The following is a 14,835-nucleotide window of genomic DNA, read 5'->3' as shown; positions in this document are numbered from 1 at the left end:
ACAATTTAGTATGATAAATGCAAACCTCCTCTCAAATATAAAGAACTTCAAACCATAAAAAGAAAAAACGATATCCAACTACACGCTATTTGGGGTCAACCTCTAACAAAATGACACAGGAAGAATTAGTTAAGATAAGCCAGGTAAATACACACAAAATTAAAGCAGGAATAGCCATACTAATATCAGACCAAGAAGGTTTAAATAAATAGCATTAAAAAGAACACAGTTAAAATGTAAAGTCCACAGGTGACCACTCTTCCAGATATCCTCTGAACATTCTCCTTTGGGTATTCTCCTGGATTCCTGGCAGTATAGATTAGCCACCATTTAACTGCAGAACCTCTCCTATGCTATGCTGGATAACTTGGCTAGACATAGTTGAGATGGAAAATAGAATTTAACCTTGGTACAGAGTGAATCATCCTACTGTTCTGACACATAAAGAGTCTTGAGGGAAAACTTGCAATTTATCTTTGAAAAATGCCATATTATATACAGGGCAACAAAAATACAAATTACAGGCAGTTTCTCAACAAAACCAACAAAAGTTAGACTACAATAAAGGAATGTACTTAGGGTAATGAGTTAAAGAAAAACTGTCAATCCATAAATCTGTATCTATCAAAACTGTCCTTTAAAAAATGAAAGCAAAATACATTTTCAGATAAAGAACTGAGAGAATTCATGGCCAGGGAACTTTCAGAAATGCTAACAAATTCTTCAGGCTGAAGGAAAATTAAAACAGTGATTTGGATCTACAAGAAATAATGAAGATAATCAGAATTGGAAAATGTCTGGGTAAATATGAGTTTTTTCTTTCTTGATTTCTTTAAAAGTTATAGTTTAACATATGCAGAGAAAAATAAAAATAAAAGCTTAAGTGTCAATATTGCCATTTTTAGATCATTTATACCTTCACCTACTCCCTTACCACCTCATTCTGTCATCATCATTACTATATGGTTCTTTCTGGTAATATTTACATGCATGAAGTATACAGTTTTTAGCTGTATACTTTTCACAAATGAATAGATATTACAGTATAGAACATTTCTAATGCCCCAAAAAGTTTCCTTATATTCTTTTTCAGCCACTGCCCAGCCTATAAGTAATAACTTTCAATTTTTTTCATCTTTGATTAGTTTTTCCTTGTCTAGTGTGTTTTTTTATGTTTATTTTTATTTGAAAGAGAGATACTGAGTGAGCAGGGGAAGGGCAGAGAGAGAGGGAGACAGAATCCCAAGCAGGCTCTGGGCTAGCAGCAGGGCTCAAACTCCTGAACCATGAGATCACGACCAGACCAAAATCAAGTCCAACACTTAACCAACTGAGCCAGCCACCCAGGTGCCCCAGTGTGTTCTTTTTTTATTGCTGAATAGTAATCCACTGCATGAATGTAACACTATGTTTTCATTTTTTACTACTATAGATAAAGCTGCTATGAACATGCCTAAACAAGTCCTCTTGTGGACAAATGTTTTTATTTCTTTTGAATAAAGACCTAGGAAACGATTCTGTCAAAGAATTAATGTATACTTAACTTTATAAGAAATTGCCATTTTACATTCCAATTAACAATGTATGAGAGTTCCAATTGTTCTACATCCTCACTAACATTTAATGTTGGCAGTCTTAGTAGTTTTATTCACTCTAGTCATTGAATAATGGTTTTTCCTTGTGGCTTTAATGTCAATTTTACTGATGATGAGCACTTTTTCAGGTGTTAATTTTCCATCTGTATATATTCCATTGTTAAATAGTTGTCTTTTGCCCATTTTTAAATTGAGTTGTCTTTTTTACAATTAAGTTGTAGAGTTCTGAAATTTAGATTGGAGTGGCATTGAATCTACAGATGTATTTATGCAGGACTGGCATCTTAACAATAATTTTTTTTTTTTACTATTTTTTTTAGTGTTTATTTTTGAGGGAGAGACAGAGCACAAATGGGGGAGGGGGAGAGGGAGAGGGAGAGGGAGAGGGGGAGGGAGAGGGGGAGAGGGAGAGGGAGAGGGGGAGAGGGAGAGGGAGAGGGGGAGAGGGAGAGGGAGAGGGGGAGAGGGAGAGGGAGAGGGATTCACAGAATCCGAAGCAGGCTCCAGGCTCTGAGCTGTAAGGACAGAGCACGACACGGGGCTTGAACTCACTCACCGTAGGATCATGACCTGAGCCAAAGTCGGACTCCTAACTGACTGAACCACCCAGGTGCCCTTTAACAATACTGAGTCTTTCAATTCAAGAACGACAGCATGTATCTCCCATTTATTTAGGTCTTCTTTAATTAATTTTGCTCAGCAGTGTTCTGCAGTTTTTAATATAGAAGCATTACACATTTCATTTAATTTATTCCTAAATATTCTGTGTCTACCGATGTTATTATAAATATCATGCCTCCTAAACTCAACAAAAGCCTTTACATCTGTATATTTTATTACACTTAAATTCTGTACTTTTGTTTCTCAATGTTCTCATTATATGAAATGTTACAGTCTCTGAGGGGACTTATTAAATGGCATCCCTTTTCTCTGCATTTTTCTAAATGAGAAACGAGTAATATAAGGAGTAGTAACTGAAGGCCCAAATCCCATTTTTTGTTACTAACAATGGCAAAGTTTATGGATATAGCTTAGTGTGAGACCTAAATGGTCCTCCTCACTGAGCATCAGGGCTAAGCAAATTTGCCAACCAGTCAAAGGTAACTGGATTAGGGCAAGTTTCCCCATATGGGAAGAGGAAGAAGGATGGCTAACCATTATTTCTTATCTCCCAAATTTTCCTTTTTTGCTTTTGAAAAGGCCCATTCTTTAACAGTTCTAATGAATCCTGTGGGTAAAAAAAAGCTTGGTCTTGGGATCTATGAAACTCTATTTTGAATTCATTCATATTTATTGTATATAAAAATCTAAACTAACAACTTTTTCCCTTTTTTTAGATACAATTTTTGGTCCATGCAAGACTCATTTTCTTATGTTTGTTCATTTACTTGTACATTAACTCCCTCTTCCTTTCCATCTGTCCTCATAATCATTCTAATGTGCTTCATGTGTACTTTTTTATTTGAATGTATTCTTAATAAAATGTGTTATGTACACGTTCTAATATAGACAAATGATACTGTGTTGTATCATTTATTTCTGACTTTTTGGGTGTTTTGTGCTCAGCCCTGTTTTTAAAGTTCTATATATGTTGCTATCTGTTCTGTCATTTCTATTACATAACATTCTTTAGTGTTTCTTGATTCTTTGTGAAGATAGAATCCCCATGTCTTAGGGCACCTATTGTAGTCAATGAGAATTCTGGGGTCAAACTATCTAAGTAAGCTCTTACTGTCTTTTGAATCTTGTAGAGCATTCTATTGAACCTTGATGACTTCAGGCTCTCTACGATATGTTTTGGTAGAGTATTGTCATTCTGGAGATTCAGGTCTTCCAGAAAATTTTAAGTTATTATCCCTTCAAATATTTCTTTTAACCCATAATTTCTTCTTTTATCTGAATCTTCTACTGGTGTTATTCTTTATAGGTCTTGACTCATTTTTAGATCCGTTTCTCTGTGCTATATTTTGGGTAAATTCCTCAGTACAATCTTCCAATTTATTAATTCTCTTTTCAATTCTGTCTAGAGTTGATCCCAGCTATTGAGGTTTACTTTTGTTTTTGTTTAATGTTTATTTTGGGAGAGAGAGAGAAAGAATGAGAAGGGGAGGGGCAAGGAGAGAGAGAATCCCAAGCAGGTCTATGTTCAGTGCAGAACCCAACACAGGGCTTGATCTCACAACTGCAAGATCATGACCTGAGCCAGTATCAAGAGTCGAATGCTTACTGGACTGAGCCACCCAGGTGCCCCAAGGTTTATTTTTTTATATGCAGTGACTGTTTCTTTCTGTCTTTTGTGATTTCCAAGATTTCTAATCAGCTCTTCTGCAGATTTTTCTAGTTTCTTGTCCTTTTTAAATGGTTATTCTATATTTTTTCTCTCTGGCATCTTAAATGTATAGAATTCTTAGAAAAAGATTATTTTCACCTGGAATGAATTCATGTCCCAAATGTTGATTTTGTTGAATTATATAGGCTCATTGTGAGTGCAGAATCTTTAATTTTTTCCTTCCTTCCCTCTGTAGTTATTCCTCCTCACTAGTAGTTATATAGTTGCCACCAATTCACCTTCAGGGCTCCCACTTCCACAGCATCTTATATTGATTATTTTAATGATATAGTGATACATAATGATATCTGAAATACTATTGATCTAATCATGTATGAAGGAATGCTGCATAGGAACACTTTTAATTTCTAACAACCTGCAGAAACTGAACTCCTAGATGCCAGAGCCTACTTCTATACTGAAAGCTCAGCACATCCATCTCAGCCTCACTCACTATTTTATCTTTCTATTGTATTGTTGGTTCATGTTTCTCTCTCTTTTATTTTAGAGTGCATGCACACAAGACGGGAGGGGCAAAGACAGAGAATCCAAAGCAGTCTCTACGTTGTCAGCACAGACCTGACGTGGGGCTCAGTCTCACCAACTGTGAGATCATGACCTGAGCCGAAATCAAGAGTTAGACACCTAACTGACTGAGTCACCCAGGCACCCCTGGTTTATCTTTATTTCATTATCTAGCCAAGACACATCTTTTTGGGTTTGCTTCTTAATTTCTTTTATAAATACTATGAGTAGAGAGCAAATGTTACTATGCTGTCTTAACTAGAGATCTCCTTTATTTGCAATAAGAGTAGTTTCTTTTTTTTTTTTTTTACGTGAACAGTAACCACAGAGAACACTTTATTCCTTTTTACACTATACTATTTAAATTTTTTAGCTATCTCCTGGATTTGGAGTATAAATCATAAATTATGACAAATCAGTATTCTCTTTAGAGGTAGTTCTGTACTCACTTTAACATCTCATTACTGTGACATCACTAAAAAGGAAGCAAAACAGACTGATGGTAATATGCAAAATGAAGCAGTGAAATCCCATTGAAAAAAATAATCTGTAAAGACTTTTGACTAAATATAACTGTTTGACGCAATTAAGAAAATACATTAGACAAGTTTGCTGTTTAATATTAATGTAGTACTCCCGATTATCCTGGCTCCTAATCCATAACTTTTCTTACAAACACAATCAGCATTTCCTCAAAGAATCAGTGTGTTAATGATTTCAACTAAGGACATGGAACACTCCAAAATGTCAACAAAGTTTTCTCTTCAGTAGGATAAAGGGTGATAGTTTCCTGTAGTCTCCAAATTTACTACAATTACCAGTAGGATAAAGGGTGATAGTTTCCTGTAGTCTCCAAATTTACTACAATTAACTAACTACCTTTTGTATAACTATTATTATTTTCAGAAATGTCTACTTGATTATCCCAGTTATATCTTTTTGGTTTTGTCTTTTTCATATTTTATTTATTATTATTTTGCAGCACTAGCAAGCTCTTATCCAAAGTTAAGAGTTATTCATTCATTGTTAAATACACATTAAGCAGTTATACTTTTATGTAGACTTTTTTCTTATCTGAAATATAACTCTTCTTATAAACACCATATAAAGGCTATAAACAATTACATACAGAAAATATATTCTATATAGAGTTAAGAGTGAAACGTTTACATTAATTCCATCACTTAACAGTGCTATAAAGGGCTTAGAGTATTATTTACCCTCATTTGTTACAAAATAATTCACTAGATACGTTAGCAAGTGCATTAAAAAAGTCTGAGAGTTAAAGTTATGGCAAAGACTAGGTATTAAAATCACATATACATTATTTACAAGGGAGCTCCTATTCCCCTCTTGCCAACAATCTCCCACTTGTTAACAGAAGTAAGATTAGAATTCAGGCATTCTAGGTGCCATAATTGAAATACTGAAGAAAAACAGAGATCTTAACAGCATGAGACAAGGAAATGTCATTCCAAAAATAGGAATGAAGAAGAAAAAGGTAGATTGATGATAATTGTAGAGGTCTCTATATTTTGTTAATAGGTAATGTGGAGCTAATAAAGGTTTTTAAGCAGCAGAAAGACTAAACAGAAAGTTTATAGCAATCTATCCATATTCCAGGTATAATGTAATAAGAATCAGGACCAAGGACCGTTACCATAAGAACACATTTGAAGGAAGACTCTACAGAATTTGGTTAGTAATGACTTAACAGTTTTGCCCCTGAAAAATAAAAAAAATTAGGAGAAGTGCGAACAAAATGCATCTGACATGTGAAATTCTGAGTCTGAAATGATATGTGGCATCTGAATTTATAGAAATATCTGAAAGCAATTACAACTGTAGTAATCAAGATTGTTTCAAGCTTGGGTCTCTAGTCAGACTGCCTCGGTATGAACCTAATAACTCTACTACTTAGTAGATGTGGGACCCTGTATGAGCTACATTAATCTCTCTGACCTTTATTTTTCTTATCAGTAAAATAGCAATAATAAAGTAAATATATTGTTTTGAGAATTAAATGAGAAAATACATGTAAAGCACTTAGAACAGAAATTGTGGGTATTTAAGAATGAATATTTTATATTTTTTCATTTAATTTTTATTGCAGCTCAGATTAGAAATGGTGATTTGGGAGTTAGCTATAAAAAGACAGTTAAGGGGCACCTGGATGGCTGAGTCAGTTAAGCGTCTGACTTCAGCTCAGGTCATGATCTCGCGGTTGTGAGTTCGAGCCACACATTAGGCTCTGTGCTGACAGGTCAGAGCCTGGAGTCTGCTTCGGATTCTGTCTCCCTCTCTCTGTGCCCCTCCCCCACCTGCACTCTATGTCTCTCTCAAAAATAAATAAACATTAAAAAATTATATTAGAGGGGTGCCTGGGTGGCTCAGTTGGCTGAGTGTCTAACCTCAGCTCAGGTCACGATCTCATGGTTTGTGAGTTCAAGCCCCATGCCAGACTCTGTGCTGACAGCTCAGAGCCTGGAGCCTGCTTCAGATTCTGTGCCTCCTTCTCTCTCTGCCCCTCCCCTGCTGACACTCTGTCTCTCTTTCTCTGTCTCAAAAATAAATAAACATTAAAAAAATATTAAAAAAAGACGTTAAGCAGTGATAACTGATGAGACCTTTAAAAAAGAAAGCAGTCCACAAAACAATCAATGTGATTCATCACATCAATGAAAGAAAGGACAAGAACCACATGATTCTCTCAATAGATAAAGAGAAAGCATTTCACAAAATACAGCATCCTTTCTTGATAAAAACTCTTAAGAAAGTAGGGTTAGAAGGATCATACATCAAGATCATAAAAGCCATATATGAAAGACCCGACGCTAATATCATCCTCAGTGGGGAAAAACTGAGAGCTTTCCCCCTAAGGTCAGGAACAAGACAGGGATGTCCACTCTCGCCACTGTTATTCAACATAGTATTGGAAGTCTTAGCCTCTGCAATCAGACAACACAAAGAAATAAAAGGCATCCACATTGGCCAGGAGGAGGTCAAACTTTCACTCTTCACAGATGACATGACACTCTATATGGAAAACCCAAAATATTCCATCAAAAACCTGCTAAAACTGATCCATGAATTCAGCAAAGTGGCAGGATATAAACTCAATGTACAGAAATCGGTTGCATTCCTATACACCAACAATGAAGCAACAGAAAGAGAAATCAAGGAATCGATCCCATTTACAATTGCACCAAAAGCCATAAAATACCTAGGAATAAATCTAATCAAAGAGGTGAAAAATCTATACACTGAAAACCATAGAAAGCTTATGAAAGAAATTGAAGAAGACACAAAAAAATGGAAAAAGATTCCATGCTCCTGGATAGGAAGAACAAGTATTGTTAAAATGTCAATACTACCCAAAGCAATCTACATATTCAATGCAATCCCTATCAAAATAACACCAGCATTCTTCACAGAGCCAGAACAAATAATCCTAAAATTTGCATGGAACCAGAAAAGACCCCGAATAGCCAAAGCAATCTTGAAAAAGAAAACCAAAGCAGGAGGCATCACAATCCCGGACTTCAAGCTATACTACAAAGCTGTAATCATCAAGACAGTATGGTACGGCACAAGAACAGACACTCAGATCAATGGAACAGAATAGAGAACCCAGAAATGGACACACAAACGTATGGGCAACTAATCTCTGACAAAGCAGGAAAGAATATCCAATGGAATAAAGACGGTCTCTTCAGCAAGAGGTGCTGGGAAAACTGGACAGTGACAGGCAGAAGAATGAACCTGGACCACTTTCTTACACCATACACAAAAATAAACTCAAAATGGATGAAAGACCTCAAGACATGAAAGACAGGAAGCCATCAAAATCCTCGAGGAGAAAGCAGGCAAAAACTTCTTTGACCCTGGCCACAGCAACTTCTTACTCAACACATCTCCAGAGGCAAGGGAAACCAAAGCAAAAATGAACTATTGGGATCTCATCAAAATAAAGGCTTCTGCATGGTGAAGGAAACATTCAGTAAAACTAAAAGGCAACCAACAGAATGGGAGAAGATATTTGCAAACGACGTATCAGATAAAGGGTGAGTATCCAAAATCTATAAAGAACTTATCAAACTCAACACCCAAAAAACAAAAAATCCAGTGAAGTAATAGGCAAAAGACATGAATAGGCACTTCTCCAAAGCAAACATCCAGATGGCCAACTGACATATGAAAACATGGTCAACATCACCATCATCAGGGAAACACAAATTAAAACCTCAATAAGATACCACCTCACACCTGTCAGAATGGCTAACAACAACTCAGGCAACAATAGATGTTGGTGAGGATGCAGAGAGAGAGGATCTCTTTTGCACTGCTGGTGAGAATGCAAACTGGTACAGTCACTCTGGAAAACAATATGGAGGTTCCTCAAAAAGCTAAAAATACAACTACCCTATGTCCCAGCAATTGCACTACTACTACTTGGTATTTATCCAAGCGATACAGGTATGCTGTTTTGAAGGGGCACATGCACCCCAATGTTTATGGCAGCACTATCAACAATAGCCAAAGTATGGAAAGAACCAAATGTCCATCGACGGATGAATGGATAAAGAAGATGTGGCATATATATACACAATGGAGTATTACTTGACAATCAAAAAGAATGAAATCTTGCCATTTGCAACTACGTGGATGGAACTAGAGGGTATTATGCTAAGCGAAATTAGTCAGAGAAAGACAAATATCACATGCCTTTACTCATATGAGGTTTTTAAGACACACAACAGATGAACACAAGGGAAGGGAAGCAAAAATAATATAAAACCAGGGAGGGGGACAAAACATAAGAGACTCTTAAACATGGAGAACAGAGGGTTGCTGGAGGGGTTGTGGGGAGGGATGGGCTGAATGGGTACGGGGCATTAAGGAATCTACTCCTGAAATCATTGTTGCACTATATGCTAACTAACCTGGATGTAAATTTAAAAAATAAATTAAAAAATAAAATAAAATAAAAAAGAAAGGTGAAAGGTGGTAAAATTTGGAGGTTTGAGGAAGGTGAATCAAATTTGGGCCAGGCTCTTGGTACTATGTTATGGATTCACCATGATATGAATAGGTTAATAAGAAATGTGTTCTCTATATAATAGACATTTAAATCACATAATAAAAAGAATTAAAAAGAACTTCAGAGATTATCTAGTTCAACTTTCTATTTTGACTCAAAAGGGATGGAGACTTCCATAAAATGACAGACCAATAGAAGGCTTATAAAAAAAAGCCTTATCATAACTGAGGGTATAAAATAATTACATACAGAAAATATATTCTATATAGAGTTACAGTGAAAAATTCCATCACTCAACAGTGCTGTAAAGAGTATTATTTACCCTCAGTTGTTACAAAATAATTCACTAGATACATTAGCAATCAACTGCATGTACTTATTAGACAGTTTTCATTAATAATATGTGACTGATCATGGGGCACCTGGGCGGCTCAGTCAGTTAAGTGTCTGACTTCGGCTCAAGTCATGATCTCACAGTTCATGAGTTCGAGCGCTGTGTTGGGCTCTATGCTAACAGCTCAGAGCCTGGAGCCCGCCTCAGATTCTGTGTCTCCCTCTTTCTCTGCCCCTCCCCTGCTCATGCTCTCTCTCTCTCAAAAATAAATAAACATTAAAAAAATTTTTTAATGGGGCGCCTGGGTGGCTCAGCCGGTTAAGCGGCCAACTTCGGTTCAGGTCATGATCTCGCAGTCCGTGAGTTCAAGCCCCACGTCAGGCTCTGTGCTGACAGCTCAGAGCCTGGAGCCTGTTTCAGATTCTGTGTCTCCCTCTCTCTGACCCTCCCCCGTTCATGCTCTGTCTCTCTCTGTCTCAAAAATAAATAAACGTTAAAAAAAAAATTTAAAAAAAAATTTTTAATAACAAAATAATATGTGACTGATCGCTATGAAATTGGTAATGGTAAACCATTTTTGACCAACAAAATCAGCAGTTTCATATGGTTTAACCTAATAAAAGGAACTCAAGTTACCAATGTGATCTAACTCCTCTCTGAAGAAAGTGCTTTGTGGGCAAATGATCTGCCTAACCAAGAACACATCTCAAGTCAGGGATCTAGGCTAACTAGCAAACTGGCCTGGAGAAAAATTAGTTCTGAGCCACTCTTTGCTACAACAGCAGAGCTAAGTAGATCCACCAGACTGAATGCCCCACAAAGCCATAATTACTAAGAATATGACATTTTACACATAAATTTTACAGACCCCTGATCTAGACCATGATTCTCAAAGTATAGTCTGAAAAATAAGTTTCTTAAGCTCTACTGTTTGTAATAAGACAATATCTATTTTTTGCTCATATGTACATACTATACACACACACACACACACACACACACACACACACATATATACATATACATTATATATATATCATACATAATTTTTAAAGACACTACCTGACTAATCTTTCATCAACTATCCATTAATTTGGGAATGATTTTTAGCTCTAGCCAATCAATGAGTAGACTGTTTGTCTCCTTTCATGGATGAAGATAAACTGAAGCCCACTAAGATTATTAGGGACTACTGATATCAAAGAGAAACTATCAAGTCACAGATTGAGAATCTACCCCCGAAACTGCCCTAAAGGTATATTTTATAAAGTACCAGCTTTAATATTGACTAGAATTTCATGAAGGTTATAAACATGAATTCTTTCAGACACATAAATTTAACTCTTGTTTAGTCAAACATGGTTTGGTTACTGAGATACTAGAAGCATTACAGAACTACAGTAGTTGAAATTAACAAATACAATGGACACTGGAACTAGTGCAGAATTAAATTAGCTGAAATTTCCAAATAGTCCTAATAAGGAAGTCAGTTTCACACACATATTAAACACAGGCTTTGTTCTAGGTGCTACAACTTGGCACTACACTCATATGAGAAAATTAAATTAAATTAAATTAAATTAAATTAAATTAAATTAAATACAGGGCACCTGGGTGGTTCATTCAGTTAAGCATCTTACTTTAGCTCAGGTCATGATCTCATGGCTCATTAGTCCAAGCCCCACTTCGTAGGTGAGTCCCACTTCTCTCTCTCTTTCCCTCTCTCTCTCTCTCTCTCTCTCTCTCTCTCTCAGTCCTTGCTCACTTGTACCCTCTCTCTCAAATAAATAAATAAATAAATACAGACTTGTGTTTATCTAAAACAGAAGTATTATGGCAATTACTTACCACCATTAAATCACAGACCCAAAAATCCCATACTAAGCAAGTAGGTTGCACACACAGAGGTTACCACCTTGACCAAATATTCTTATAAAAGGACTAGAGCTTAATCATTATTCTACAAGAATTCAAAATTATATAAAAGGCAAAGTCTTAGAGGACGCTTAAGATACCTAGATGTTTCTGATAATCTTAGTATTACTACATACTAAAGTAATTATACTTGTAGAGCTCTTGACAATTTTTAAAACATTTTCACATTTTATCACCTTTGATCCTTATGATAACCCTGAGAGCTAGAAATGGTAGATTTTATTATTCTAGTTTCAGAGAGGAGATCACGGAGGCTCTGTGAAATGAAGGGAGCTTTCTCAAGGATACACATACATTAAGAATATCTTGAGGGGCGCCTGGGTGGCTCAGTTGGTTAAGCTTCGGCCAGGTCACGATCTCATGGCTCATGAGTTCAAGCCCCATGTCGGGCTCTGTGCTGGCAGCTCAGAGCCTGGAGCCTGCTTCAGATTCTGTGTCTGCCTCTCTCTCTCTCTCTCTCTCTCTCTCTTTGCCCCTCCCCAACTCATGCTCTGTCTGTCTCTCTCTCTCTCTCAAAAAATTTAAAAAAAAAATTTTTTTAAAGAGTATCTTGATACTTAGCACACATCCAGGTCTTTCACTCCACAAGTAGTGTTCTTTTCCATTTTGAAGGAAGAAAAAGTGAGATTAAAGTTGTTTCCTAATCTTATAGTGGATTAACTATTTAGTTCCCAATTTTCAGGTAACCTACTTCCAAAAACCTATAGGTCTCCAAGAATTAGCGAGGCACATAAAAATCGTTGTTTATATGAATTAAAACAAGAGAGACATGTCGTTAACAAAATTGACAAGTTTATATTGCAAACTACATTCAAATTTCTAGTTACAATAAAATTTATTTTTATATAACTAGTCTATAATTTCAGTAGTCAGCATAATTTTAACCTGTAAATAAGTCATTAAAAAAGATAAATCAGAGCTCATTTTTTTTCCAAAAGTGATGCTTTAGGATTATTATCTATTTTTCGACTTTCTATTTAAGAATTTACTATAATCATATAATTTACTTATACCACTTTAGTCATATCATTTCATAAAGAACATATGAATAGCATTTAAAATAGATCATTGGAGGGCCTGGGTGGCTCAGTCCCAACTTCGGCTCAAGTCATGATCTCACAGTTTGTGAGTTCAAGCCTCACACATCAGGCTCTCTGCTGTCAGTGCAGAGCCCGCTTCAGTTCCTCTGTACCCACCCCTCTCTCTCTGCCCCCCCTAAAATAAATAAACATTAAAAAAATTAAAATAGGTTATTGGAAAATAAGACTTGAAAAATGTTGATGAAATCAGTAAGAAAGACCATTCAAACTATAAATAACGTATCAAGGAAAAGGAAGTGAACTACAAAAGAAAATATCATATTTTTGAAAGTAGCCAAAAAATTATATTTCAAATGTTTTTAATAAAGTATCAACACTAAATTCTTATGTTAAAATGGTATTAAAGCTAATCTTCTATGAAACTTAAGAATATTTCCAACTTTACTGCAGATTTCAGGCAAATACCTCTTCCAGTCCTCTGCTATGCCCAAAATTTCCAAGTGCTGAGCCTCTCATACTATGAGGATCAAATGGGATAACATATGCAAAACTGCTTTGAAAAATATAAAGTTGTGGGGGGCCTAGCTGGCTCAGTTGGTAGACCATGTAAGCCCCACATTGGGCATAGCACTTACTTAAAAAAACAGATGAAGTTGTATGCAAGTATAAGACATTCTTTTAATTAACAAATAGCCTGTAAAAAATATATATGATGTAAATTTTTAAAACACAAAATTTTTTATTTAACTGACATAATTTTAAATCTCAACACTGAGAATAACCTGGAAGAGGTTTATGCAGATATTAAAATACAGGGTGCACTGTTAAAAATGCAGACTGACCACATGCACTTCCCCGCTTTCCCTTCCCTAATCTACTAACGGTAAAAGTATAAAACAAAAGCAACCAATTAACTCACAAGTATAAGGAGCATAAATACAGTGACAAGAGCAGATGAAAAGACTACAATACATTTTTGGAGAGAAAGTAGTAACCTAAGCAACTAAAAGAGGAATGTTAGTGAATAGTGAGTCAATTACCTTGCAGACTATCTGAAAAACTCACCATTTGGAAGTGGAAGGAGGATTCATTGAAGTCTATATACAGTTGGCTAGACCCTGAGGCCGTTTTCTAATCTGTGTCACTCAATGCGAGTTGAAGAAATTGAACCAAGGCGGCGCTGGACTTGGGCTACAGTCCAACACAGCAGTTGGACAACACAGAAGATCTGGCCTGAAAACAAAACAATTAAGTGAAAGTTTACACACAGAACTGTTAAATGTCAAGCTTTTTTCCCATTCTTTGTTAACCAGTAGCAAAGCATTCTCACTCTCTCTCTTTCTCGCTTTCTCTCTCTCTCTCTCTCTCTCTCTCTCACACACACACACACACACACACACACACCTTTCCATTCTTCAGAAAAGTCTAGAACATTCTTTTCTCTGGAAAGAACTAAAAGCTACAGAGAAAAGCAGGATACCATTGGGACATTCTAAAAGGATGGGTCTTTGCCTAATCACTCTAGAGCAAAATTTACCCGTTGTACATATAAATCTTCTGATTGGCTTTGTTATAGTCTTCCTCTTAAATATAAATGGAAAACCAAATGTCAAGAGATATCTGAGGGAAGTCTCCACCAAGAAAGACCTCTTACTTGGGGCACCTGGGTGGCTCAGTTGGTTAAGTGTCCGACTTCAGCTCAGGTCATAATCTCATGGCTTCTGAATTTGAGCCCTGCGTCAAGCTCTGTGCTGACAGCTCAGAGCCTGAAGCCTGCTTCAGATTCTGTCTCCCTCTCTCTGCTTATTCCCGGCGCTCTCTCTCTCTCTCTCTCTCTCTTAAAAATAAATAAACATTAAAAACAAAAACCTCTTACCTAAAGCAAAAAATAGAAAAAAGAAAATAGCTGAAGGGAATTAATATAATATAGGGAGGAAACAAAACAAAACAACCCTCCAACTAATATCCTCAAAGAGGAATAATAAAATAAAAAAGGACTCTTGAGGAAAAAAACAGGATAGCTGAATTTTTTTTTT

At 36.1% G+C, this 14,835-nt stretch overlaps 1 protein-coding gene across 4 annotated transcripts in view; it reads right to left on the bottom strand.

Moving 5' to 3' along the window:
• ICA1L (islet cell autoantigen 1 like) overlaps positions 1–14,835 on the bottom strand; it is a 90,370-nt gene that overhangs the window by 64,713 nt on the left and 10,822 nt on the right. For all 4 annotated transcript variants that reach the window (XM_078451005.2, XM_078451003.2, XM_078451006.2 and 1 more), the window contains exon 2: positions 13,865–14,032. In XM_078451005.2, the coding sequence (XP_078307131.1) occupies positions 13,865–13,867 (3 nt within the window). In that variant the 5' untranslated portion in view covers positions 13,868–14,032. The remainder of the gene's footprint in view (positions 1–13,864; positions 14,033–14,835) is intronic.

The sequence above is a fragment of the Panthera onca genome, chromosome C1, assembly GCF_046562875.1.
Source record: "Panthera onca isolate mPanOnc1 chromosome C1, mPanOnc1 haplotype 2, whole genome shotgun sequence".
NCBI classification, from domain to species: Eukaryota; Metazoa; Chordata; class Mammalia; order Carnivora; family Felidae; genus Panthera; species Panthera onca.
The sequence above is the reverse complement of the archived record's forward strand: the minus strand, read 5'-3'. Positions and strand labels throughout refer to the sequence as shown.